Below are 25,537 nucleotides of genomic sequence, written 5' to 3'. Positions count from 1 at the left end.
CTGATAGGGTGAGAACTGAGTGTTTAGACACCGATCTGATGATCTTAATTTCACCTCAAATGATCACACGGACGAAGGCTGGGATTTCATCTTACATGTCTCCCAGTACCCTTCATGGAAAGGGACCCATTACTATGACTCTCACATCACTTAGTTCTATGGCTAGCACCCTGCTTCCATTACTTTGCCCTATCCCTGTTGGTGGACACTCACACATGTTCTCAATACATGATAATGTTACATTGGAGAGTTGAACCTTAAATTCCATTCCAGAAGACTATGTGAAAACACGAGGCACACACTGCCAGCCAGTTTGGGTGATACTATGCCCTCCTGATGAATATGCATATTAGATTATGGAACTTTACAGCATGACTAAGTGTAGAGAAGAAATTAGGTTCATTGTCACAATGGGGTGCTACTGATCTTTGGTGATGATGGTGTTTGTATCACCAACATTTTGCTTCCTTAAAAATAAGCCGATTGTTAAAACAGATGACAGTATACTAAAAATAAATTTGAGGGGTGATACGTGGCAAACTCAGCAAATTTAGGGAGTATCTCTCAAAAACAAACCTTTCAATGCATATATCTAAAGAAATTTAAAGTTTTTTATTTCAGAGAGGGAAAGTAAAAACCCTCATTGGGCACTGGACTTTGATTCTTTTATTATTTGAGCTTCACAATCAAAACTATTATGCATACATTAAGAAGGGTAAGACACTAGAGTAGGTAGCAGAGCCATAATTCCACAAGACCACAATCTATATGGCCTCACAGCCTGTATATCTTTAATACATAAGGAAAGGACAAAATGAAACAACCCATGTCAAGTGTTCTATACTTAATCCCTCTTCTTATTCCTCCTCTTCTACCATGTGAGACTCTGGCTATCTACTTCCCCAGAAATCCATGTGAAAGTTGCAAAAAGATGGAGCACATGGATTCCAGAGATATGCAGAGGCAGAAAATTTTTGGAATCCTCTCAACATACATCAAATAAATAAATACCTCCTGGGCCCACAGCCAAAGTCAGATTTTTCCAACACGGGAGCAGTTAAGGTTTTATTTTAAAACAATATAAACCGCAAACAAATGTGAATGTAAAAAAAAAAAAAAAAAAAAAAAAAAAAAACGGTCTGTTTTAGACCCTATCCAAACTAGCAATGACTCCTTGATGTCAATTGGTGATAAGGGGTTTCTATTGTTTTGAGAATTATGCAAAATTTGAAAACTAAATCTTCCTGAACATTTAGAAACCTCTAAGGAAATAAAAGATCTCCTTGCCCAGGATACTGGTAAGAGCAACCAAAACTGGGCCAGGAAACTTGACTGTCAAATACTTAGAATCAGTTAACTTTGACATCCTTCTGACCTCAGAGCCTTATATGCCAGGGAAGGGTTGAGAGAGCTAGCTTCAGTGGCCATTCGCTCTTCTGATTTACGTAACACTTATAAAAGTCATCACATTGCTATTTGCTTCAATCAATGGAGCTCAGGAAGAGAAAGAACAGTGCATACTGCATCTCCCAGATAATAACACCGATTTTAGGTTTAGGGCCTCTCAGGTCTCACAACAGGTCTTTTAGATTTCATGCTATAAATAAGCATTAAAACATATTTACACAAGAACAGATAATACTTTACAACCTTTGAAATCACGACAAGCTCCAAGGTAGCTTTATGCAGATCATTACGAACAAAGGAACAAATATTTAATGATGAGTACGCTTGTATCAGAAAATGGAAACGAAAAATGTCAAGTTGTCAGCAAGTACAAGGAACAGAATCCGAAGTTGAGATGATGCCTACAACAGTGACTTGTTTTTATCCTCCAAAGACCTTTTTCTTCTATCAATATATTCTTATTTCTGCTTAGTTAGAGTCTTAACCCAACTTCTCGTTGTAATAAAAACTATTCAATTAAAATATTAAACCCCCTTCCCAAAATTCAGAACGTATATCAAATGCATACTCCAATCACGACAGCATCTGCTAGTCTTCACGCTGGGCCTATTTGGCACTGTGAGTTTCTAGCGACCCCATGTGGTTTCACTGGAGTGCTCTCACAGGCTTTTGAAATCTGTTGCCTAAAACTGAACAGTGGAGCTATAATTTAACATGGAAGTTTTTCTGGCATCATAAACCAAGAAAAGAAACCCTAAGTCAGCAAAACTGTTAGACAAATGCAGAGGCTCCAACCCCATCGTATTTGCTGACTACTGTTCGCCTTACTCAAGCTTTTAAAAGGATGACTACAGGCAACGATGGCCAGTCTCATCTTTGTTTGGCAAAATCCCTACGTACAAAATCAAAAGCTTCCCATGTGTAACTATTACATGGATTTTTTTTCAAAGACTAATGTTATTACAAAAGCAAACCAGGTGTTTCACTGCCAGTAAGGTCCACACCTCAGTTAGGCAATGCAATGGCTCCATTATCTGCTGTAGTTGCTAACCTATGAGAAACTCACTTCCCAGAGCTTCCATTGTGCTAAGCATTTTATATAATCAAATTGTCTGCATTTCTCTAAGCCATTTGAAAATAACTTATACTATGAAATCTTTCTTTAAATATGTCTCTAGGCTTGGATATGAGATTTCATTCCAACATTAGTGTGTTTCTTCTGTGTATTAGGGAGAGAAACTAAAGAGGACCTTACATTTTAATTTTGTAATAGATGTTCCTCTTTTCAAAGATGAATGTGTAAAACCTGTCTAATCCAGAGACAACCCAATATAAAGTCTTCAAATAACAATTAAAAGGATAAATTTTAAATATTTGACATTATCAGAATATTCTCAACATGGAATTAAATTTATAAATAATTGGCTATGAAGAAATAAAGAAATAAAATTGTAAATTAGTCAGAGGTAAAGAGGCTATTAAGAGAAACATGAACACGCCTTATTCATATGCTCAACTGAAAGTCCCCATGTTAATAATATCAGTAGAAAGTGAGAGAAATAAATCCCTACAGATACATAGCAATTTGTGGGTTAATATTAAAAGCAGATCTAGACTTCAAAACTGAAAAGAAAATGTACATAAAATCGGAATATCATTTCTGAATTTCTTCTTAATATGCAAATCAATAATATTTATAAATGTGCTATAATTACTGTGAGCTCAAAAGACTTAGTTAAAAAAATCACCTCAATGTTTGATACCAACAAGAAAACTAAAAAATGAGTCAAAGTATTAATAATTGCCTTTCAAAACATAATATCTGAGAAACTGGCCATTGTCCTTTGACTATGGCTACCTTTTCCTAATGTTGGCATCATTTGGTTCACTAAAGCAGACTTCTGACCACTCAAAACTGCACTGAAAACATCTCGAGTGGTTCAAAGCAATCCTCTTACCTGTTGAGCCCTTTCAGAGTCTTATCCATGTTCAAAATGTCACGCATCTTATACAAAAACCACTTGTCAATGGATGTGAGCTTCTGAATCTCATCGAGGGACATGTTGTTTTCCAAGGCCTGCCAGGGAAGAACAAACACTTTCCTTGGCAACCGTTTTCTAAATGTCTTATTTAATTGAAAACCTAAGAGCCATTCCATTCATTTCCGTGTTACTTAGAGAGCCTGGGGCCAGGCTACCACCTGAGATATGAAACTGAATCATTGATGTTCCTGAAAATAAACTCAGGATACTGCTGTTACCTGCACCCACACATGTCATACAGAAGTAACTTGAGTCACAGAGTAGGATGAGTTCAGTAGAGACTCTATGGGTGCTATCTCCTCCTCTTTATTTGACTAGGTTACTTTTTCCTGATATTTATCTAGAATTAAGAAGGTTCAAATGACATTATAACCCTACCCTATTGGCATCTCCTACCATTTTCTTAAGCTTACTTTAACAATTTCACAAAAGCCAAATGCTGACCCCTTATTTGAGCTGCATGTGCTAGCAACAATACATAACTCTGAAACCCAAACCTCCCAAACTCGGAACATGTATATTGTTATTATTTATATTTATACAAATGTGCTAGTAGACAGGGAAAATAATAAACACATAATTTTCTATTGCGAAACTATTTATAGTGATGCTTTATATTTTCAAACTCAGAAGAGACATGCTCTTAACTAGTAACTCTGTTGATATATTCAGGTTCGTAAAGTTTAGTTTCCTTAAAGTGATTGTAAGCTTTCAGATACCAGCATGGTTTGCAGTTCATGTGACTAGAATAACATTCAACCAAAACACACAGTCATTCAATTTTTAATTTTTTTATATTACTCTTATGGAATTCTTCACAAAATCACAATCATATCACTAAGATCTACATTGGTCTTACTTCCTAAGAAATTTAAAGCTAGCCAGGCGTGGTGGTGGACACCTGTAATCCCAGCATTTAGGAAAACAGAGGCAAGTGTACCTCTGCGCGTTTGAGGCCAGCCTGATCTACAAGGTGAGTTCAGGACAGTCAAGAGTATACAGAGAAGCCCTGCGTCAAAAGAGAGAGAGAGATTTAAAGCTGCCATTAGCAATAGAAGGTGCACAGAAAGTAAGTTACTCATACTTTTTACAGATCAAATAAAGATTACATCTGACAATGTGAAATGAACAAGGGCCTAGAATGTGGTCCCCATTTCCCTCCGAGGGGAGAACCTACAATCAGACCCTGCTTCTGTCGTGAAGCAAGCCTGCCAGTCTTGAGACTGCAACTATGCCATCTTACCCTACTGGAATGAAGCCCATTACGGCCCCAAACGCATTTGAGGTTGCTCAAATGTTCTCCAAATCAAAACAAATGCCCTGCATTCTCCCCAAATCAAAAGAGGTGATGATCCAGTCACCCTAAAATTACACTGCTGCAAAAGCAAGACCTGAGAGCACATTGCCCTTTTCTGAGAATCGTGAAAGCAGGTGGAGATTTACACTCTCCCTTCATTCTTTCTCCCTTTCAGAACCGCACTGTCCTTACATTCTTTGTCAAAATCACCAAGTTCCTGGTTGCTGTGGAAATGAACAGTAATGATGACCTCTAACAAACAGAAATCAGTTCCTTGTCCCAGCACTCTGGTAGACAATAATTTCTATCCCTAAGCCTGCACTTCTTGCTTGTACACAGCGTGCTCTGGGCAGGATGAACCTCACACATTTGCCCCGCATCCCCATCCTTTGTAAGTCTGTTAGAAAAGAATGAGAGATTTGCCTGGGTTTTACAGCCTGGCTGGGAACTAGAAAATGCTGTCCTTTTTTCATCTGCTTGAAGTGGCAGAAACATGATTACAAGACTCAAAGAAAAAAAAATCCATTTACTGCCCTTGCCCTGAGGGGAAAATATATCTATATATGTATCTATGTGTTTACACATTACACCCACACATATGAATGTCATGGATTGCTGTTTAAATAAAAGACTAAGAGAGGAATAATAAATACAGTGTCATGGCCTTCTAGAAAAATCTCACTTAGCTGCTGTACCCCACTACCCCTGTAAAACATCAGTTTTGAAACTCACGATTAGAAAGTATTCATCAAAGATAATAGTTTCTCCCAGAATTTTAACAGGATTTGACTACTTAAGACATAGAAACCATAAGGATGAGGGAGTGTACATTAGATGCTATGAAAGAAATACCCCTTGTTCTTCATCATCTTTCTGCAGGACTGTCACTAAATGCTCATAAGAGTAGCCCTGGGTTCAAATCGTAAACAGCATTTTTTTTCTGTTGCTACAAAGGCATTATATAAGTCAGATTTCTTCTTTAAAGATAAAATTCATATTTTCACTAGTTTATCCCACATGCACACACACATAAAACGGCCAAGGGAGCTTTGTGAACCCGGTGTGGTTTGACACTGTTGGAGGATTAATGCCTGTGCTTCTTTAAATGTCAAAAAGCCATTTAGGGATTTCTGACCAGACAGATTCCAGCTGCCCAAGTCACTTTTCATAAAACCAGATGAGCTGAAACTTCAAAACCCTAAGCACAGTAAATATAAAGGGAGATTAAAATGGCATTTAGTTTGCATGAAAAGGACCTAGGAGTGGAAGTGAGAAATGTGCGGCTTTTGTACTACACGCAACACCGCCAATAAGATAATTACATGGGAAAGCCTTCCATCACAGTCTAGATAACCTGATGCTTAAACACAGAGAAAACCAAGAGGGATATGTCAAGGTCTCTGGTAGGATGCACTGTATGACACCAATGTGTGGATTTCTTCTCTAAATGCAATTTCATGCATTTTCAAGGAACGTTTGATAAAGATGACAAGAAAGGACAAATCAGTTCTATAAAATCCTCAAGTATGGGTGCTGTGTGTACTAAAAAGAAGAGCCATTTTGCCTGTGTACTTATCTTTTAAAAGATCAACGTGCCCTTAGGTCCAAATTTCAAGTTAATTTTTTTGTTAAAGATTTATTTATTATGTGTGCATACACACCAGAAGAAGGCACCAGATCTCACTATAGATGGTTGTAAGCCACCATGTGGCTGCTAGGAATTGAACTCAAGACCTTCAGAAGAACAGCCAGTGCTCTTAACCTCTGAGCCATCTCTCTAGCCCCTCGAGTTAAATTTAAAAACAACAACAACAAAAAAAAACAAAAACAAAAACAAAACCATTTTATTACTCAACTAGAAGAACACCTCATGAAATCCAGAGAACGTGTGTGAGACAGATAAGAGAAAGGCGTTTAAATGGGTCAGCACATATCTGTGATGACATGCATGGAGGGATCAGAAGGCACTTCAGAAACACTTGGCGGTGTGCTAAGCTAAATTCCCAGGCCTTTCCAGGTTCCTCATCCCATAGTACCTTAGCAATGGCGTAGATTCGGGTGCTGGAGGGCTCAGAAAGCTCTTTCCTCAGATCCAGGTTTGCTGGCCACTCCTTGTTCATTGGGAGCCTGGGAGTGAACCCGTCCACAGATGGATGGCACATCCTCAGAGCCTTCTGGAAGCTTTCTTCAAAGGTGCGGCCGATGGCCATGACCTGGAATGCATGGGTGAGAGCTTACATCGGAAGAACAGCATCCCATATCTTTAGTTTCTGACAAAATTAGGCATGTAATATTTTCTAAAACCCGACAACTGCAAAAGGATTCTGAGAGTTATCGGTAGACTTTGAGCTGCTGTTTCTTAGTTCTCCTTCCCTTTTCTCCATGCTTTTTAATGCAATGAGTCTTTAACATTTTATTAGGGTTTTCCAGCTAGGGGATGGAGCTTTTTCCTGAGTCTAAAGAAGACATTGCCTGCACGTAATCTGAAGCCTGACAGCGTTAAGATGAGGAACAAGTGGCTACAACATAGGGACCCTCCCTTTGAAAGACCTTACTGTTATGCCAATGTTCTTTAGGATACAAAGCAAATAAGGAGAAAAGACGCATATTAACACAAAAACAGACTATTTTAAGAGTAGCAGTCAGGATCCATGACAGCTTGGCTTTTCTATAGTTTAAGTATTAGACCCCTAATGAATCATAAAAAAATATAGAGAGGTTATGATTTTGAATGTAGGTAGAGGTTAAATTTCACCATGACAAATTTTATATCTTTTCACAAAATTTACAGTTAATTGTACCTAATCCAAAAAAAGGGGGGGGGGGGGATAATTTAGTCTGAACCAGTCAGTACTCAAAACCAAATTTAATCTAGCCTTGTAGCCTACGCGGTTATTTTAGTGGAAAAACATTGCCTTTTAATCTCTCCATGGAACAGTAAATTACTATGCAGTTTTTGGCTCCAGTTTAAAATATCAATGGTTACAATACTGCCTTCAGTAAACTTTCATGATTCCTCAGATAAGCTGAGGTTTACACTAATGACTAATTATGAAATTGTTGTGTCAACTATGTGCAAAGATACATATTCAAATATCACCAATTCCAAGCTGATAACCTTTTTAAACTGTCCCAAATGTAATTAGAAGTAAAGGGAGGTTCCTGGGAACAGGAATAAACAAAATACCAGGACCTTTCAGTTCAGTGAAAGGGAAAGTAATATTTCCATGTGCTCTCTCAGTTTGGAATTTGTTGCACTTGAAGGCTTGTGAGAGCTCATGTCGTCAGTCTGTTTACACAGACGTGCAAATGTGAGGTATAAACAAATGAAGACCACAATTCACATGAAGGGACTCAAATCAAGTATTTAACTCCTGCACTGTACTGTTTGGTTTGTTTTTGTTAGTGTCATTTATGTGTGTGTGGTATATTCATGAGTAAGCATGTGTGGCATGCCCTTACCGATCCATGTGCTGTGGAGACCAAAGCTTGATTTGGGGATAACTTCCTAAACTGCTTCTCCATGTTAGTTTTTGAGACAAGATCTCTTACTGAATCTGAAGCTTGCCACTTAGCTAAATTAGGTGGCCAGGGAGTCTCTGACCAGGGAACAGCCAACCTCATGGTCTCCACTCCCCCTCCTTCCTCCCAACCCTGTCCCCACCCAGTGCTGGAATTACAGGTGTACAACATCATACCTGACATTAGGTGAGTACTGGGGACCCAAATACTACATATATATATTATATATAGATGTGTATTGGACATATATGTACATATTATACATATTAGATATATATATTATAAATTATTTACATATATACATATGGTATATATATATATATATATATATATATATATATATATACACTTTCACCTTTGTATGGAACTCTGAATCCATAAAATATGTAACAAATGACATATATTAAACCTCAAAAGAAGCAATGTTAAAACACTAATGGGGGGAATGAAACTTTCCTGTGTCCTTGTGTCCTCCAGCCAGGAGCCCAGTGTCCAGGCATCCTTTCGATTGTCAATAGTATTAAAGGAGTTGACAAGACACTGAAACCAGATGTATCGTGAATGGAGTGCTATATCTCGGACTCACCTCGCCTACACTTTTCATCGAGCTACCAATTCGGCTGGATGTTCCATGAAAACGGTCAAGATCCCAGCGAGGAATCTTGGTGACCATGTAATCCAGGCTCGGTTCGAAGCAGGCTGAGGTCTTCCCAGACACAACATTTTTGATTTCCGGAAGTGGGATTCCAAGAGCAATCTTTGCCGCGATGAATGCCAGTGGGTAGCTGTAAAACAGGAGACATCATTATTCCACCTTCACTGCATTTTCGTTCGAGCAAAAGGTACATGAAAACAACTCCGAACGTGAACGAACCTCTCTTTAAAATCCTGCCGTTAGTCTGCTTCAGGGTGTTAGACACACCTCATGCCAGTTCCACATAAATATTTGCTAGCCACTTACAAAATAACATGATTCGCGACAAAGCGCACAGCAGTGGAGAATCCTCTTTTAAACCCTATCTGTATTGCTACAGCCTCCAGCCTTCATCCCTTCATCACAAAATCAATAGGTTTCTAGGTAAATGTGATTTTTACCTCCACTGTCTGGGTTTAACGTCCACTCAGATTAGAACCTACAAAATAGTCTCTGAGAAAATGTGTTCGAATCTGTATCTAAGGAGACAGTTGGAGTTAGGGTGTGTTGTAAATGGCTGGAAAATATGGACTTTGCAAATCGGAGCTCTGGTTCCATCCCTAAATATTTGAACTTCAGGCTCTTGCAAAAACTAACACTTTGGAAACTTGGCTATCCTCTGAAATGTCAGTTCAGGTGATTTTATTTGACAAAGTAATTCGTAGAACTATAGAACTGGACATGGGAGTTATTTAGTACAAGCGCCTGTGTAACTGAAGGAAACGGAAGGAGAAATGTGCTGTGCCCAAATTCACCGAGTCAGTGGACGAACGAAGTTAGAAAGCAGGTCTTATGACTTTTATATAGAGAACTACAACCTTGCACCACTGGCCACCTAGATAAAAGTACTAGAAAAGTAAATGTTTTCTTCATTTAAGTGCCAGACAACTCAAATGCCACATGCTAAACCTATCAATAGAAGCAAGAGGTTTAATTTACTTTCCTTCTGATTATACTTGCTAGCTGCTGTTACTTTGTCTTTTTTTTTCCAGAGCTGAAGACTGAACCCAGGGCCTTTTGCTTTCTAGGTAAGCCCTCTACCCCTGAAGGCTTGCTAGCTGCTGTTAAATGAACATTGAATTTACCTATTTGGTTCTAAAGATCCTTTGTTGCTTATTCTTATGGAGGTTTTTTAAATTCATTTGTTACTAATAACCTGATGAATAATCACATATGTTTTATTATGTACATTTCCAAAATCAAAATAATGTATACTGAAGTGTCCAGTTAAATATAGTATATTTTACCCTTGTATACTCAGTTGAGATCTAAAATTAAAGATTAATGTTCACTTTTTAATAACACCTGCAAAGTGATATTAAGAAGCGTATTTTTCACAGCCTGTTTTGACCCCCCAGATTTTAGCTGGCTTATGATTAGCCAGCAGTGTCAGTGAGCAATACCATTTGTCTCAACCCGGTAGCAAGCGCATTAATAACAGTTTCTCCGGGGTTCTCTAGATGTTCTGGAACTAGCACACAGGCAGTGGTGGTAGATTTTGTAAATAGAGAACGGTCTTCCACCAGCAGTTAATCCCCCATTTCTACCTGCAAAGAAAGTGCAATCCTGTGGTCCATCATTTTGGTCTTACCCGGTGGCCTTGGAAGCCAGGGCAGAGCTACGGGACAGCCTGGCATTCACTTCAATAATGCAGTATTCCATCGAAGTAGGATGAAGAGCAAACTGAATGTTGCACTCGCCCACGATGCCCAAGTGGCGAACAACATTGATTGAGGTGCGCCTCAACATCTGGAACTCGGCATTGGAGAGCGTCTGGGCGGGGGCCACAACGACTGAGTCACCTGTGGACACAGGCAGGACTCATTATTTGGTGGCGTATTTCAACAACACAGTTTGACAGACTGAAATGATGAAGAGTAGGCTGAAGACTTGAGGAAAGGCTTTAAATGAACCTTCACATTCACAAGAGTGAAATGGCAGGTGTTCTCCACAACTCTTGTTTCGCGCATGGTTCTGACACCCTGTTTATAGAGCCCATGCCCCAACTCCAGCCACATTCATCCAGCTGTTGAACTTAGTTATCAGCTTACCAAATTCACATCAGTTCCTCTAGCTTCTCTTCCTCCATCTCAGATTGTTTCTCAAGTTTTTGCTGCCATAGACTATTCTCTCCTTCGTTTCTTCCCTCAAGAAACTCAACCCCAACTTGTGAGACACACAAACCTCTCTTTCACTAAACATCACTAAACATCTTGAAAATTTGTCAAGTTTCTTACCCCTCCTTAGCATATAATCCCATTCAATGTGGGTTTCATAACTAATTTGAAGTATCTAACTTTTCTTGTGAACATCTAAAAACACAAATTTAATCTTTAGTCTTGACCTAGTGTGGGAACTAATGCTGCTACCAAAAGAAGGGGTCTTGCAAAATCTGTTCTTGCGTTGACCTACTCGATACTATTCCACCTACTTTTCAGTATAACCCTGTTCATCTTTAACCTGCCCTAGAGACTGAATCTTCTTCTGTTGCTCCACAATTGACCCTCTTCTTACCTCTTTGTATGCCTGTGTTCTTAAAAGGGCATGTGTGTCTCCAGTTTCAACTATTTCTTCAACACTAAATGACTTCCAATGACTTTGTGCTAACTTTTTAATTTCTGTATTCTAGACACCAGAAGCAGTAGAAGAGAGGGAACAGGATGGGAGCCTACCACAGACCTCCTCTAAAAGACTCCACCCTGCAGGGAATCAAAGCAGATGCAAACTCACAGCCAACCTTTGGACAGAGCACAGGGAGTCTTATGGAAGAAGGGGGAGGTCGTGCATCCCATTCTAGAGTCCCAAATCCCCCTTCTCCCAATATCCACCCACAACTTCAGTTTATCGTTTCTGGAATGTAAGTCATCGTCTTTGTCCTGTAGAGCCTAGTTTAACTTGCTATAAACCAATTTCCTTACTGCAGAGACTCTTTCCTCAATCACTTGGTGAGCAACATAGCAGTGTGCTTTAAAGCTCTGCAAGCCCCATCTTTATTCCCCAACACTGTCATAGCTTCCACTCAAATTCATTGCTTATCTGACTTTCCTCCATTTAAATCAGGCTAATAATATTGACCATTCGGCAGAGGCATTCTGTGAATTCCAAACTAAAGGTGAAAATATTTTCAGTGCTATAAAATATTATGTATACATGTTAAGTGTTATGATTAGTCCATCAGCTAGGAGTGTTAAGTACCTTCTACAGGATGCTACGATGATCAGAGCCTGGAGCCCAAGGCATGACTACAATTCTGGAAGGTTCTTTGCCTACCTGTGTGAACACCCATGGCGTCAACATTTTCCATGTTACAGACAGTGACGCAGTTATCATCCGCATCTCGGACAACTTCATATTCTATTTCTTTCCAACCTGTCACTGACCGCTCCACCAGAATCTGGTTGGTCATAGCGAATGCCTGGAGATTGATGGCAGAGATACCAAAGATTTAAGGAAAGGCTCTGGTTTAAACAAGGACACTAAGAAAAGTGCTCTGACCTACATCCTGGTCAGCACTAAAGTCTTAAACCCCATTTCCATTCTCCATCCCCTCTTTACAGAAGGCATAGGGAGTCAGAAAATCAGTGAGATCAGGAATAGCATCCTGCAATGAATGTGCTTGATTTGGGTTATTGAGGCTTGCCATTCAAAGTGCTGATATGACATTAAATCAAACTAATTTAGGAAAAAGAGAAAATAATTGAGCAATCAGGCAGAGGGAAATGAAATTATTTCCATAGCTAGGCTTCTGTGAAACAAAAAAAAAAATGTGATAAGTACAAATAACTGTGAAAAAATAAGTCTAAAGACTTGAGCTTTCTCTAAAATAGCTGAGGGTGCTTCGTACAGTGACACACTCAATAAAAGTTCACTGGAGTTGATGAGGGGGAGGAAGGAAATGGTGATGCTTGCAGACAGTTAGCCAAGATGGCATGCACAACTTGGGAATTAGAAGAATCATATGCAGCTATTATTATGGTTAATCACTGCCTAAGTGCTTAAATACTCTGAGTCATATATCATACATGGCTGATTAGACAGATATGGATTAGTATAATTACCATTTCATATTTACTGCTTACCCACAGTGTGGTAAGATGCTGAACTCAAAATAAGAAAGAGCCAATCTCTGACCTTAGGACATGTGGTGAATGACAATTGAAGACAAAAATATATTCTGTCTCATAATATATTTAATTTTTGGATGACAGTAAAATAAAAAGAACTTTCCTTTTATTTCAAATTATTAGTAGGCTGTATGATGAAGTGGTGATTCAATTTAAATTTTTTGTAGTGTATCTCAACACAGGGTTTTTCCCAGACTCAGTTATCACCATAGGCTTCAACACACGCAACTGAAAGTGTGACTCTTTTGTCACCACATCTGCCCGTAATGAGGTTCTCAATGCTGTTAGGACAATCTGGAGCTATTGTCAGTCAGTGAGTAATGATTTAACTTGTCATTTGAGTTGTTTGGAAAAAGAAGAAGAAGGAGAAGAAGAAGATTCTGAGATGAAGGGAATGAATTTTGTGTTCTAGCAAACTAGGATAGATATTTAGATACAAGAAAAATTGGCAAAATTTCTATCAACCTCCTAGCCTCATTTTAAAATTCTTCCAAGTCTCCATTTTTACTGCAAAGTTAACTTAAGTACCTAAATGACTTAACAAAACATCTAATGGCTCTAATTATAACCTCAAGTAAATAAAGGGAGAGATTGGGAGATAATAATATGACTAATTAATCTCAAGGAAAAAAATAATTAAGGTTTTCATCAAGGAAAAGTATCCAAAAACCACTGACTATTTTAGCAGAATAGAAATTATTGAAAAATAGTTCATGCCAGACTATCTTCAGATTGTAAATGTTCTCTATTAAAAGAAAAACCGGTAATTCAGAATGCTTTATTTTAAGGAGAAAACCTATTTAATGCAGAGAAATATATATTTAATCTCTCAAAGTATATTGCTAATATTAAGAATATTCATAACACATAACATGCTATAGTAAATGTATTTTATGACTACACGAACATATTTTGCTTTAAAATAAATAACTCCAGTCCACAATGAAAAGAGGAACCATTCATATTTAACTTATTGCCTTCTGTGTGTATAATTTGGGAAACTCAGAAAAACTAAATTTAAGGTGTTGTCTTGTAAGCCTGTCACTGCAACTATTTGTGTATTGTGTAAAATTAATTGTATTTACCTGCCTTCAAATTTCAATGTCAACAAGTTAAAAATCTTCCTCTGTTTTAGTTCAAAAAATAGGAAATGAGAAGCTATAAATTGTGTGAGACTAAGACCCTCTCCAAATGGTTGCATAATAATGATGCCAAATTCATTTGTATGCTTTACAGATGTTCTAGCTAAAACTGTACTTCATTACTCAAAGTTATTACTGGGACCCAGTGTTACCAGACATGGTTCCTAGACAGCAAACACGGACAGGCATCTTAGGAACAAGGTTGTGTGATTATCTCTGTTTTATTGTTACTATTATTTATTACAATTTATTTACTTTGTATCCCAGTTGTGGCCTCATCCCTCATCTCCTCCCAATTCCACCCTCTTCTCCCCCTATGCCCCTCCCCTAGTCCACTGATAGGGGAGGTCCTCCTCCCCTTCCATCTGATCCTAGCCTATCAGGTCTCATCAGGACTGGCTGCATTGTCTTCCTCTGGGGCCAGGCAAGGCTGCTCTCCCCACAGGGAGGTGATCAGAGAGTCTGTCACTGAGTTCATGCAGACAGCCCCTGCTCCCCTTGCTAGAGACCCCACTAGGAGACTGATTCTATGGGCCATATCTGAGCAGGGGTTTTAAGTCCTCTCCGTGTATGGTCCTTGGTTGGGATATCAGACTCTGCAGAGCCCCTGGGCCCAGTTTTTTGTTGTTGTTGTTTGTGTGTTTGTTTGTTGGGGTTTTTTTGGCTCTGCTATCTCTGTTTTATACAGAACATCTTTCTTAGTCCCAATAGTTGCGCTAAGTCTCTCAAAATGTATTTAGTGATACATTAATGTTCTTTCACTAGGAAAGAAACTGTGAGGATTGAATTTTTGTTTGTGTGTAGTAGTTGGCAGAATTCACTCATCTAATTAAACTGGGAGGATTATACCATTTGTAGTTTGACATATGCACTTTGGGGAGAGATTGTATCCTTATCAGGTTTTCTCGAAGTAGTATGAAAAATGAGGCATTTTGTTCTGTTCATCTACTAGCCATTAAAACATATTTGAGCAGTCTGAATATTTTAGGGTAGATTGTGAAAGAGAGGAAGAAAGAGGTGAAATAAGTGTGCCTCAGCAAAATCAGTAGCATAATGGACACATAGGTAGAGTGACCACTGCTAAATTCCTATGGGTTAAGGATTTCTGTTTTGCTTCCCTCTCAATAGCAGGAACATTTGAGGGTAGAATATTACTCAGGAAAATACTCACCTTTGTGCCAAGGTCCACTAAGGTCTCCTTATTGGGACAGATGCCAGAGCCTAACCCACCCAGCGCATATGCGGACCGGATCATCACGGGGTAGCCAATGGTGTCTGCTGCCTTCAAAGCATCCTCCATCTAAACAAAGCAAGTATATTGAAGATGAAACCCCTCTGTCTGTCTGTCTCTCTTTCCCCCTCTCTCTCTCAAGAACACACACACACACACACACACCATGAGATCCCAGAAACCCAGGTTAATTAGTTGATTTGCATAGAGGGGAATGTGTTCTCTTATTCCCTCATTTCCTTCTGAAAAAGAACATCATTATGCAAAGTGAAGTAAAATTCTACGGGGATGTAATTCTTTTCACTTTTATCAGGTAAAAGTTGTTGTTTTTTTTTTTTAATACTACACCATCACCAAAGCAGAAATAATCATCATTTATTTTAGAATGAAAGATATACAGAACAATGCGATTTTTAACTTCATTTTGAGAGTCTATAATTTAAGGGGGGGGAAGATCTTTTCTATTTCTGAAGCTAATGTGGTAATAAACCAATGTGCCATTAGGAATACTTTATAAAAGAAAATATTTCATTTTTCAAATTTATTCTCAGAACAGTCTCCGTAGCTTGGAAATTTTTTTAACTTACCAAATACAACATATGGCAGCTATATTTTTCTGTCATGGAATATTATTACACCACCAATGGGAATGTAATTACACCTTTCCCATATGCCTGTTTCTTATCATGGGAAAGCAAGGACATAATTATTTCTGGCAGTGAAAGTATGAATGTACGGCAAGAGCTTCCCAAAGCATTCACGAGAGCCCCCATGGGACTGCTCTTGATTGACAGCTTGGTAGTCTGCCGTGGACTTGGTAGCATTCTCTTCGGAGATAGATAACTTCGGTTTTAGCTGTCCCAGAATTACTTGCCTCACCCCCAAAGCTTTGCCTATTTCTACAATGGGGAGGTTGTGTTTAAAGCCTCCACTTTCCATCCCACCAAATATGTCCAAAATCAAAAATAACATCAGAGTAAAAATAGATGTGCAGGTACTTGATTTTTTTGTTTTTGTGTGATAGTCAATATACTAAAAATAGGCATACGTTATAATGGAAAATGAGTACAGGAAAGGTAAACCTGGTCTGTGCCAAAAATATACTCATCCAGGATGAGTCCTTTTGCCTAACTTGATTTCATTCTTAAATATTTATTTTATTCCAAATGTCTAATTTTCAGCGTATTAAGGCTTATATTCAAGGCTATATTCTGTGATAAATTATCACAGAAAGAAGGCAAAAACACGTCTGCTATCAAAAGTCAGTACTATTATTATTATTATTATTATTATCATTTATTACAATTTATAACTTTGTATCCTGGCTGTGGCCTCATCCCTCATCTCTTCCCAATCCTACCCTTCCTCCCACTTCTCCCCCTATGCTATTCCCCAATCCACTGATAAGGGAGGTCCTCTTCCTCTTCCCTCTGACCCTACCCTATTAGGTCTCATCAGGACTGGTTTCATTGTCTTCCTCTGTGGCCTGGCAAGGCTGCACCACCCCAGGGGAAGGTGATCAGAGAGCCTGTCACTGAGTTCATTCCAGAGAAAGCCCCTGCTCCCCTTACTAGAAACCCCACTTGGAAACTGAGTCTATGGGGTACATCTGAGCAAATCCTCTCCATGCATTGTCCTTCGTTGAGCTATCCTTCTCTTCAGGACCCCCAGGGCTCAGTTTTTTTTGGCTCTGTTGTTCTTCTTTTGGAGCTCCTGTCCTCTCCAAGTCTTTCTATCTCCCCCTTCTTTCATAAGATTCCCTGCACTCTGCCCAAAGTTTGGCTATGAGTCTCAGCCTTTGCTTCCATACCTCAATCAGTAGTCTTTCAGAGGCCATCGAGAGATCATGGGTGCTTCAGCCTCAAACAAAATGATTCACCTCTGGGTTTATGTTTTTCTTTGCACTAAGTAAAATATCAACATCTATTTCTAAAATTTTAGCCCTTAGTGCCACCGTTAATACACAGTGTCTCTGCGGCACTAAAATATTCCTGAGGAAAAACTATGTAAATATAAAGATTGTAGACATAAATATCAGACATGATAAACCATTCTCCATGAAGCCCAACAACAAAGTGCCTTACTGATTCCACTGCAAAACTGGGAGCAATCTTCTCGTTGATCTCATTCAGCTTGTCTGAAAAAAGCTGCCTGTCTTCTGTTGCCATAATGGACTCAACTGATGTTCCCAGGACCTTCACACCGTATTCCTTGAGCACGCCTCTCTTGAATAGCTCCACTCCTACAGAAGAATCAAACATAAGGGGATTTTATAATCTCAAACTCTATGTCTTCTTAACAAAGACTGAAGATATTGTTTAATGGACAGATAGATATCCTAAGCTGTTAAGAGCACAGGCTGCTCTTGCAGAGGACCACAGCTCAGTACCCAGTATCCTCATGGTAGACAACAATGATCCACAGCTATAGTTCCAAGGTATTCCAATGCTATCTTCTGACCTAGAGTAACAGGTACATGTGGCAGATACATCCATGCATGCAAAATACCCATATACATAAAATAAATACATGTAAAAGAAATTTCAAAATAACTCTTAAAGTTGCACCCAAAAAGTCACTGCAGTCAATAATAGAGCCGTAAAGTCTAGTCTACACTGTTATGTGACTGGCAAATACCACAGCACTCACTTACTCATGAAAAAGAATGTTAATTCTCCCTTTTCATTCATAATAGTTCTCAGAATTTCAATGATAATAACACCCTGAATTGGAGAAGGAACCCCACTAAATCCACTCAGCTACTAAAGTAAACAGGTGTGTGTGTGTGTGTGTGTGTGTGTGTGTCTACTATGTTGTGAGATATCTAGTACAATTTACTACCTGGTACTTTAGGCTTTTTCTTGTTGTTTCCTTGTACATTACCATAAAGGCTTTAGAAACACAGAACACAACCGTTGGATGACTGCTAGCAACACATATTACACACTGATGCGTAAGTAAAGTTATCTTCACTTGAACAGAAAAGAACTCACCACAGTTCAGAGCTGTCTGGCCACCCATGCCCAGAATTAACCCATCAGGCCGTTCGGCCTTAATAACTTCTGTGACAAACTGGGGGGTGATAGGGAGAAAGTAGACAGAATCTGCCTGCTTCAGTCCCACTTCGTTGGTCTGCACTGATGCAATATTTGGGTTCATCAGGACCGTTTTGACATTTTCTTCCTAGAAGAAAACAAACAAATTACATGTCAGAATTTATCTTCTTTATTATCTAAAGAAGATAATGGTAACTACACTTAAAGACTAGATGGGTAGCAGAGCTTTGAGAGTCTTCTCTGGGCTGGTTGCAGGAATCAAGAGGACACATGAGTGGAAAGCAAAGGGAAACAAGCATCTGCCAGAATGAAGGAAGAAAAGTTTTCAAATAATGCTAATAAGAAAAAAAAATGGCTTCCTCAAAACCATCACCATGAATTCTTTGCCAGGGCAGGTGGCAATTCAAATTGGAAATCATTCTAGAGAGATTGTCTAGAAAACTTCTGCTAAACTCTAGGGCTTGATTGATATTAAAATAATGAAATGATCTAAAAGGAATTTTTTAAATGAATAAGCATGCTATGGAATTAGAAGCAACTTAGATGTTTTTTCTGTACATCTTGTCTGAGAGCAGCATTAAGAACAGGTTTACCTTGTCCCCCTTACTTTGGGAAACTACTTGGTTACTGAGCTACCACGGGCCACATCCGAGCAGAAGTTCTAGGTTGTATCCATAGATGGTCCTTGGTTGAGTGTCAGTCTCAGAAAAGACCCTGTGCCCGGATATATTTGGTCCTTGTAGAGCTCCTATCCTTTCCATATCATACTAACTCCCCTTCTTTCATATGATTCCCTGCACTCTGCCGAGGGTTTGGTTATGAGTCTTAGTGTCTGCTTTGAAACACTGCTAGGTAGAGTCTTTCAGATGCCTTCTGCGGTAGACTCCTGTCATACATTCAATGCATATCCCATTTGTCTTTCTAAATGAGGATTGATCATCTTCGCCTGTGTCTGCTTTCTTGATTATCTTCTTTAGGTGTGTAGATTTCATTATGTTTATCATATCTTGTAGGTCTATATAAGCGAGTATATACCATGTTTGTCTTTCTCCTTCTAGGATACTTCACTCAGAATGATCTTTTCTAGATCTCACCATTTGCCTGCAAATTTCATGATTTCCTCCTTTTTGATTGCGGAATAGTATTCCATTGTGTAAAAATACCACAATTTCTTTATCCATTCCTCTGTTGATGGACATCTGGGTTGTTTCTCTCAAGGGCAGGCTCTTTGACCTCCCCCCCCAGGGGAGGAGCAGTCCTGTTAGGCCACAGAGGAGGACTTTGCAGCCAGCCCTGAAGATTTGATAAAGCAGGGTCAAATGAAAGGGGAGGAGGTTCTCCCCTATCAGTGGACTTGGAAAGGGGCAGGGAGGAGACCAGGGAGGTAGTGTGGGGTTGGGGATGGAATGAGGGAGTGGGATACAGCTGGGACACAGAGTTAACAAAATGTAACTAATAAAAAAATAAAATAAAATAAAAACTTAAAAAAAAAAGAATAGGTTTACAATGCAGTATAAACTGTCTTGTTCCTGCTAGAATCACTAAGATCCACCTGCTGATTGCCATTTTTCTAGATTCTGGTGTAACGCTTTAATAAAGGGCATATACCAAGTGTTTATATAGATATAATTGTGAATCATGCAAAATAAAAATGATCATATGGCAAAAAATTAAAATACAAACCTGTGTCTCTGTGCAATCATGCATGTATGTGTGTGCTCATGTGGAAGGGTTTTGTGATCTTGTGATCGTATCTCATTGCTTACATCTGGAGAAACTTTTGAAATGATCTTCACTTACTAAAAATTAAGGTTTTCTAAATAAGGATAAGAACGAACCTTAGGGAAATAAAGTATGAAATATAGCAAGAGAATCAATATTATTTCACAAATTATTGTGTGGATTTCAATTTCCTAAAAAAAAAAAAATTACATGCAAATCCAAAACTCATCCTTGAAAGCCAATTTTTGCTTCCAAAGAAGCTCTGTATTAAATATACAGTTTGGGTTCTTTTAAATTGCATGTAGTAAAATATTTAATCTATTTTTGTATGCTAATCCAATTAGATATCCATCTTGAAGTTGAAGAAACTGAGATTCAGTGAGGTTAAATGAGTTCCTAAAGGTTACATAGCTGACATTGGACTCTGAAGGCTACCTACCACTCAAATGCACGTTTCTATGTCTTCAGTATGAGTCATCACTCCAGAATGTTTTTCCCTTAATGTACGCCATTGTTTTAAATTTATTTATTATTTATTACAATTTATTCAAGTTGTATCCTGGCTGTAGCTCCCTCCCTCATCTCCTCCCAGTCCCACCCTCCCTCCCTCTTCTCCCCTTATGCCCCTCCCCTGATAGGGAGAGTCCACTGATGGGGGAGGTCCTCCTCCCTTTTATGTGACCCTAGCCTATCAGGTCTCATCAGGACTAGCTGCATTGTCTTCTTCTGTAGCCTGGCCAGTCTGCACCGGTCAGGGGGAGATGATCAAAGAGCTGGCCACTGAGTTCATGTCAGATACAGCCCCTGTTCCCCTTACTAGGGACCCACTTGGAAACTGAGCTGCCATGGGCTACATCTGAGCAAGGGTTCTAGGTCCTCTCCATGCATGGTCCTTGGTTGGAGCATTGGTCTATGCAGGACCCCCTAGGCCCAGATTTGTTGACTGTGGTTTCCTTGTGGAGCTCTTGTCCCATACAGGTCTTTCTATCTCTCCTTTTTTCCATAAGTTTCCATGCACTCTGCCCATTGTTTGGCTATGAGTCTCAGCCTCTGCTTTGATACCCTGATCAGTAGAGTCTTTCAGAGGCTGTCTGTGGTGGAACCCATCACTCCATATTTTCAGAAATTATTCAGAATAAGAGCATTATTATGAGCCAAGTGTTGGAAAGATACATAGAGTTAAGCAAATATATTTTGGATAGTGCTTGTAACTGAAATAATTTAGACTGCAAGCATATCATTACCAAAGAAACATAGAAAAGCTCACTCCTGATGTACCAACAAACTTCAGAATATTGAACATGCTACATGTAGCAAATTTAACAACTTTATGAATGTTACAAAACCTTAAGCATACATGATAATCATTGTTTAAATTCATTTTATAATCAACACCAATTTTAATTAAATTTACATGAATTCTGTCCTGATTCTTCCCATAATGCATGTACCACATCATTGTTTTAAATGCATTCTAGTTAGAGTTTTCCTATTAATCTCCTAATCAACAATATGTTCTTGTGTATTTCCTATTCTTCAGTTACAGGTAAACAAAAAACACATTAAATGAAAACTGTGAAAAACTGAATCTTTACAAAATTTCCAAAGACTATGAAAATGTATACTACTTAAAGGTATTCTAGATTTTAAATATTGTAACATTATGTCCTAACCAAGGTAAACTATTGAAAACCTTTAATAAATAAGAATCTGAATCATGATATATTGGAATGAATCAATATTTTTAAAGTATAAGAAATAATATGTACACATGTAAGGTCTCCCATGGATAAATGAGGGGAAGTAATGAGAGGAGAGGAAAGAAGAGGGAATAGGAGGGGAGGAGAGGAGAGAATAAGGAAGGGGAGAAGGAGAGAAAAGAGCAAGAGAGGAGAGGACAGGACAGCAGAGGAGAGGGGAGGGGAGGGGAAGGGAAAAGAGGACAGGTGAGACAGGAGAGGAGAGAAGAATTAGGCTTCAGGACTGTACTGTAGCTCTTTTCAACGTTCATCAATGGAAGTCTTGGGCTATAGGAAATCTTTAGCCAGCTGTTTTCCAGAGTTTGCTGTCCCACTCTCCACCTGAAATCTCTGCTCCACTCAGTGCTCACCAGGTCTCTAGTGAATGACTTTTACACTGCGATGCCTAAGGCAGGGTCACAGAGGCAGTGTTTACACGACCTCTAGCTGGCCCAGTTATAACCAAGATGTAGAGCTTGTTGGAGATGAGATTAATGACAGAGCAAGTTATCTCTGCAGAAGGATACCTTAAGCATAGTTTCTCTAGGTTGATTTTGCTGTGATGACAGTGTGGACCTTGATAAATTGAAGAAATATGTTTATCTTTCCCAACCTGAAGATACAGCTGTATCATCCAGTTTGCAAGTCAGCAATAAGTGGGAAGGATTCTCTATGACAGGTGATCATTTCTTAAGCTTGAACAAATGTGTTATTGCTTACCCAGCTAGGGAATTCCACACTCACCACAGAGATGCTCGTAGCACTCACCACAGAGATGCTCGTAGCATCTAGTGTAAGATATGAAGTAGCCTAAAACCCAAACTCCCTCCTTCACATCAAACACAATTTATACTTAACAACTTGCTGCAAAAAACTGTAAAAAATAAGTTTGTGTTTTCAGTGTAAAGAGACAATAATGTAAATAATTCCCACCGCTTTGGCAGATGTGCACATTTGAAACAGCTAAACGCTTTGGTTTTGAGCAAACTTTAAACACAGTGTTCTAATGATAGCCAAGGAAAATAATTATAGTGACTTTGGGGAGAAGTATCATAAATCTAAATTACAAAATACTAATTAGACTCATTAAGGAGAGCATATTAATCCTGGGAAAGCTCACGTTCTCTCACCTTCATGGCCTTTACAGCTTGAGATCCCGAGTAATCAAATTCACCTGCCTGACCAATAGACAGACCTCCTGATCCCAGGATAAGGACTTTGGAAACCTGTAAACAATAAGAAAGAAACATTACTATCACTTCTAAATAATGAAAACAAGGCATTTGCAATAGGAGAAAGAGCGAAGCTATGTTGTTTGTGTTTATATAGTGAAATCCAAGAAAAAAAGCCTGACAATTGAAACATATCTAACTTCAATGCCCTTTCCAAAGTTTATGAGCATTTTTTTCACTTAAGCAAAGAACGATATTTAAAACTAATAGTTGACAAGAATATGCAAATAGCAAGTGTATGTAAACATTTGCATATATATGTACATATTTTTTGAAAATACAAATACATTCCTCTAAATTTTATATAATTAAAAAGAAATAGAATCTATATAAATTAACATATAAATTTAAATAAATAGTTATTAGGTCATTAATATTAATACATATTAATCTTTACTCACTTGCCTTTAGAGGTAAATAGTTATTAAATGGTTATTCATCTAATTAAAAAAAAGAATTCTATCAACTTCAGTGATTTAGTACTGTAAAGTATATATCAGTCTTACAAAGGAGTATGGTTTGGGGTGGGCATTGTAAAAGTGCCAAATTGTAAGTTAAGGGCAATACTATTCTTTATTAAGTTGTTATTATAAGTAGTCTAGAAGAGGGGAATTTTATAAGACAATATTTTAAATGAAAATTCCTTCTTCTCTACAACTTGACCAGGTGTGAATCTCTCTATGTGTTAATTACCATCTGTTGGGAAAATGAAGCTTCTCTGATGCACTAATCTATGGTTATAAAAATAAGTCATTGGGAACAGGTTTAATACTATGTCCATTTAGCAAAATAATAATAGAAGGATCTCCCCTAGCACCGTGATTTGTTTAGACAAAGGTTCTGTGCTGAGAATAGGAGACTGGAAATACTCAGCCCTACATGGGATATAAATATATATGTACACATATATACATATATTTGTACACACATGTACATATGTACATACATTATGCATAAATATGCATGTGTATATGTATTATGCATGTAAGTATAATGGAGGATCATTGTCCTCCATTGTCTGGGATCACTGTCCAAGAGAGGCAGTGAATGACTACAATGAAACACAGTTTCACAAACACAACAGGGCAGCTGCATCTACAAACTCATGATGGTGGTGACAGCATACACAAGACCTGTGCAAGCTGAGGAGAGACAACGTTCCAGAATGGAGGGAGGAAGTGGACATAGAGTCCATTCTTCAGTTGGGGAGCTATCAGAAATTAGTTGCTAGGAGGAAAGCCGATTTTCTTTAAGGGAATAACCAGTGAATAACCACACACCCAAGAACATATGGGCACCAAATATTGTATCCAGTGGGCTAAAAACACAAGTGAGAACACAAAGTCAGGTGGGTAGGGAAGGAGGGTGATTCTGGAGGAAGTTTGGAAGGAGTATATCTATGATTAAAATACACTATGAAATTCTCAAGAAATAAATAAAATATGTAAAATTTGTAATGTAAATTCCAATGGCTTACCAATAACAATAGAAACATATAACGCTGGCATTCAATTTTCATAGGCATTAGTGTAATTTACATCATTTTCTTTAAGAGGTCATCACATATTAGAGAAAATATATGACGATGCACAAACCAAAACAGAGTTTACATCTACTGACCTCAACTCGAGAGGCCACCAATGCTGGCTTTGGCAGAACTGAGGTAACGGTGGTGCCTTTTCCCTTTTTTATCAGTGAGAAAAAGGAATCAAACAGGTACTAGAAAGAAAAAAAGGAAACAGAACCAACTAGTTAGACACTTCTGAACTCATATATTCTCCAAGTACACTGATGAAGCTCAGTTGGGTGGGAACCTCAGAAAGAGACCAGACCTTTGCAGTTTTTTTTATTTATTTTACTCTAAGTTCACCCATGCATATTGAGGATTTTCTTACTTAGTTGTCTCAGTTTGGGTGTTGAGTTTTGTCCAATAACTGAATGTCTACTCTTATCAAATTAGGCCCAATAAATACTTCAGGGAAAGGTAGAAAAAAAAGCCAAATAGATGAGGGTTCCATTAGACAGATAAAACAAAACAATAATTCTCGCCTGTAACCTTTGGGGGCCTTCTAGATCCTGTCCATCTCAAGTCCTATAAGATGAGCCATTTTATATAGTAAATAAACATGTCCCACACTGCCCTCTGAGAGTGTCAAGTTTTTAGTTCTTTAATTGTATATCATTCATGTAAATCAAGTTCTAGTTGAACAAAACTTAAAGCTACAGTGCATGTACCTTACAGTTGGGAAATACTGATATTTCTAATTTCTGTTGGCTCTAAAAAATGACCCTCAAAGATTATTCTTAAACTTTACCAGTGAGATTACTT

General features: G+C 38.4%; 1 protein-coding gene across 1 annotated transcript in view; it reads right to left on the bottom strand.

The window, feature by feature from the left end:
- Nucleotides 1–25,537, bottom strand: part of Cps1 (carbamoyl-phosphate synthase 1) — a 112,950-nt gene that overhangs the window by 51,589 nt on the left and 35,824 nt on the right. Inside the window, exons 12-21 of the mRNA XM_060368562.1 lie at nucleotides 24,829–24,927; nucleotides 23,107–23,202; nucleotides 18,453–18,642; nucleotides 17,544–17,701; nucleotides 15,400–15,528; nucleotides 12,233–12,377; nucleotides 10,554–10,764; nucleotides 8,855–9,053; nucleotides 6,783–6,959; nucleotides 3,366–3,484 (exon numbers count right to left, since the gene is read on the bottom strand). Of these exons, the coding sequence (XP_060224545.1) occupies nucleotides 3,366–3,484; nucleotides 6,783–6,959; nucleotides 8,855–9,053; nucleotides 10,554–10,764; nucleotides 12,233–12,377; nucleotides 15,400–15,528; nucleotides 17,544–17,701; nucleotides 18,453–18,642; nucleotides 23,107–23,202; nucleotides 24,829–24,927 (1,523 nt within the window). The remainder of the gene's footprint in view (nucleotides 1–3,365; nucleotides 3,485–6,782; nucleotides 6,960–8,854; nucleotides 9,054–10,553; nucleotides 10,765–12,232; nucleotides 12,378–15,399; nucleotides 15,529–17,543; nucleotides 17,702–18,452; nucleotides 18,643–23,106; nucleotides 23,203–24,828; nucleotides 24,928–25,537) is intronic.

Source organism: Meriones unguiculatus, chromosome 15 (genome assembly GCF_030254825.1).
Source record: "Meriones unguiculatus strain TT.TT164.6M chromosome 15, Bangor_MerUng_6.1, whole genome shotgun sequence".
NCBI lineage: Eukaryota > Metazoa > Chordata > Mammalia > Rodentia > Muridae > Meriones > Meriones unguiculatus.
This window is presented reverse-complemented; position numbering and strand designations above follow the sequence as displayed.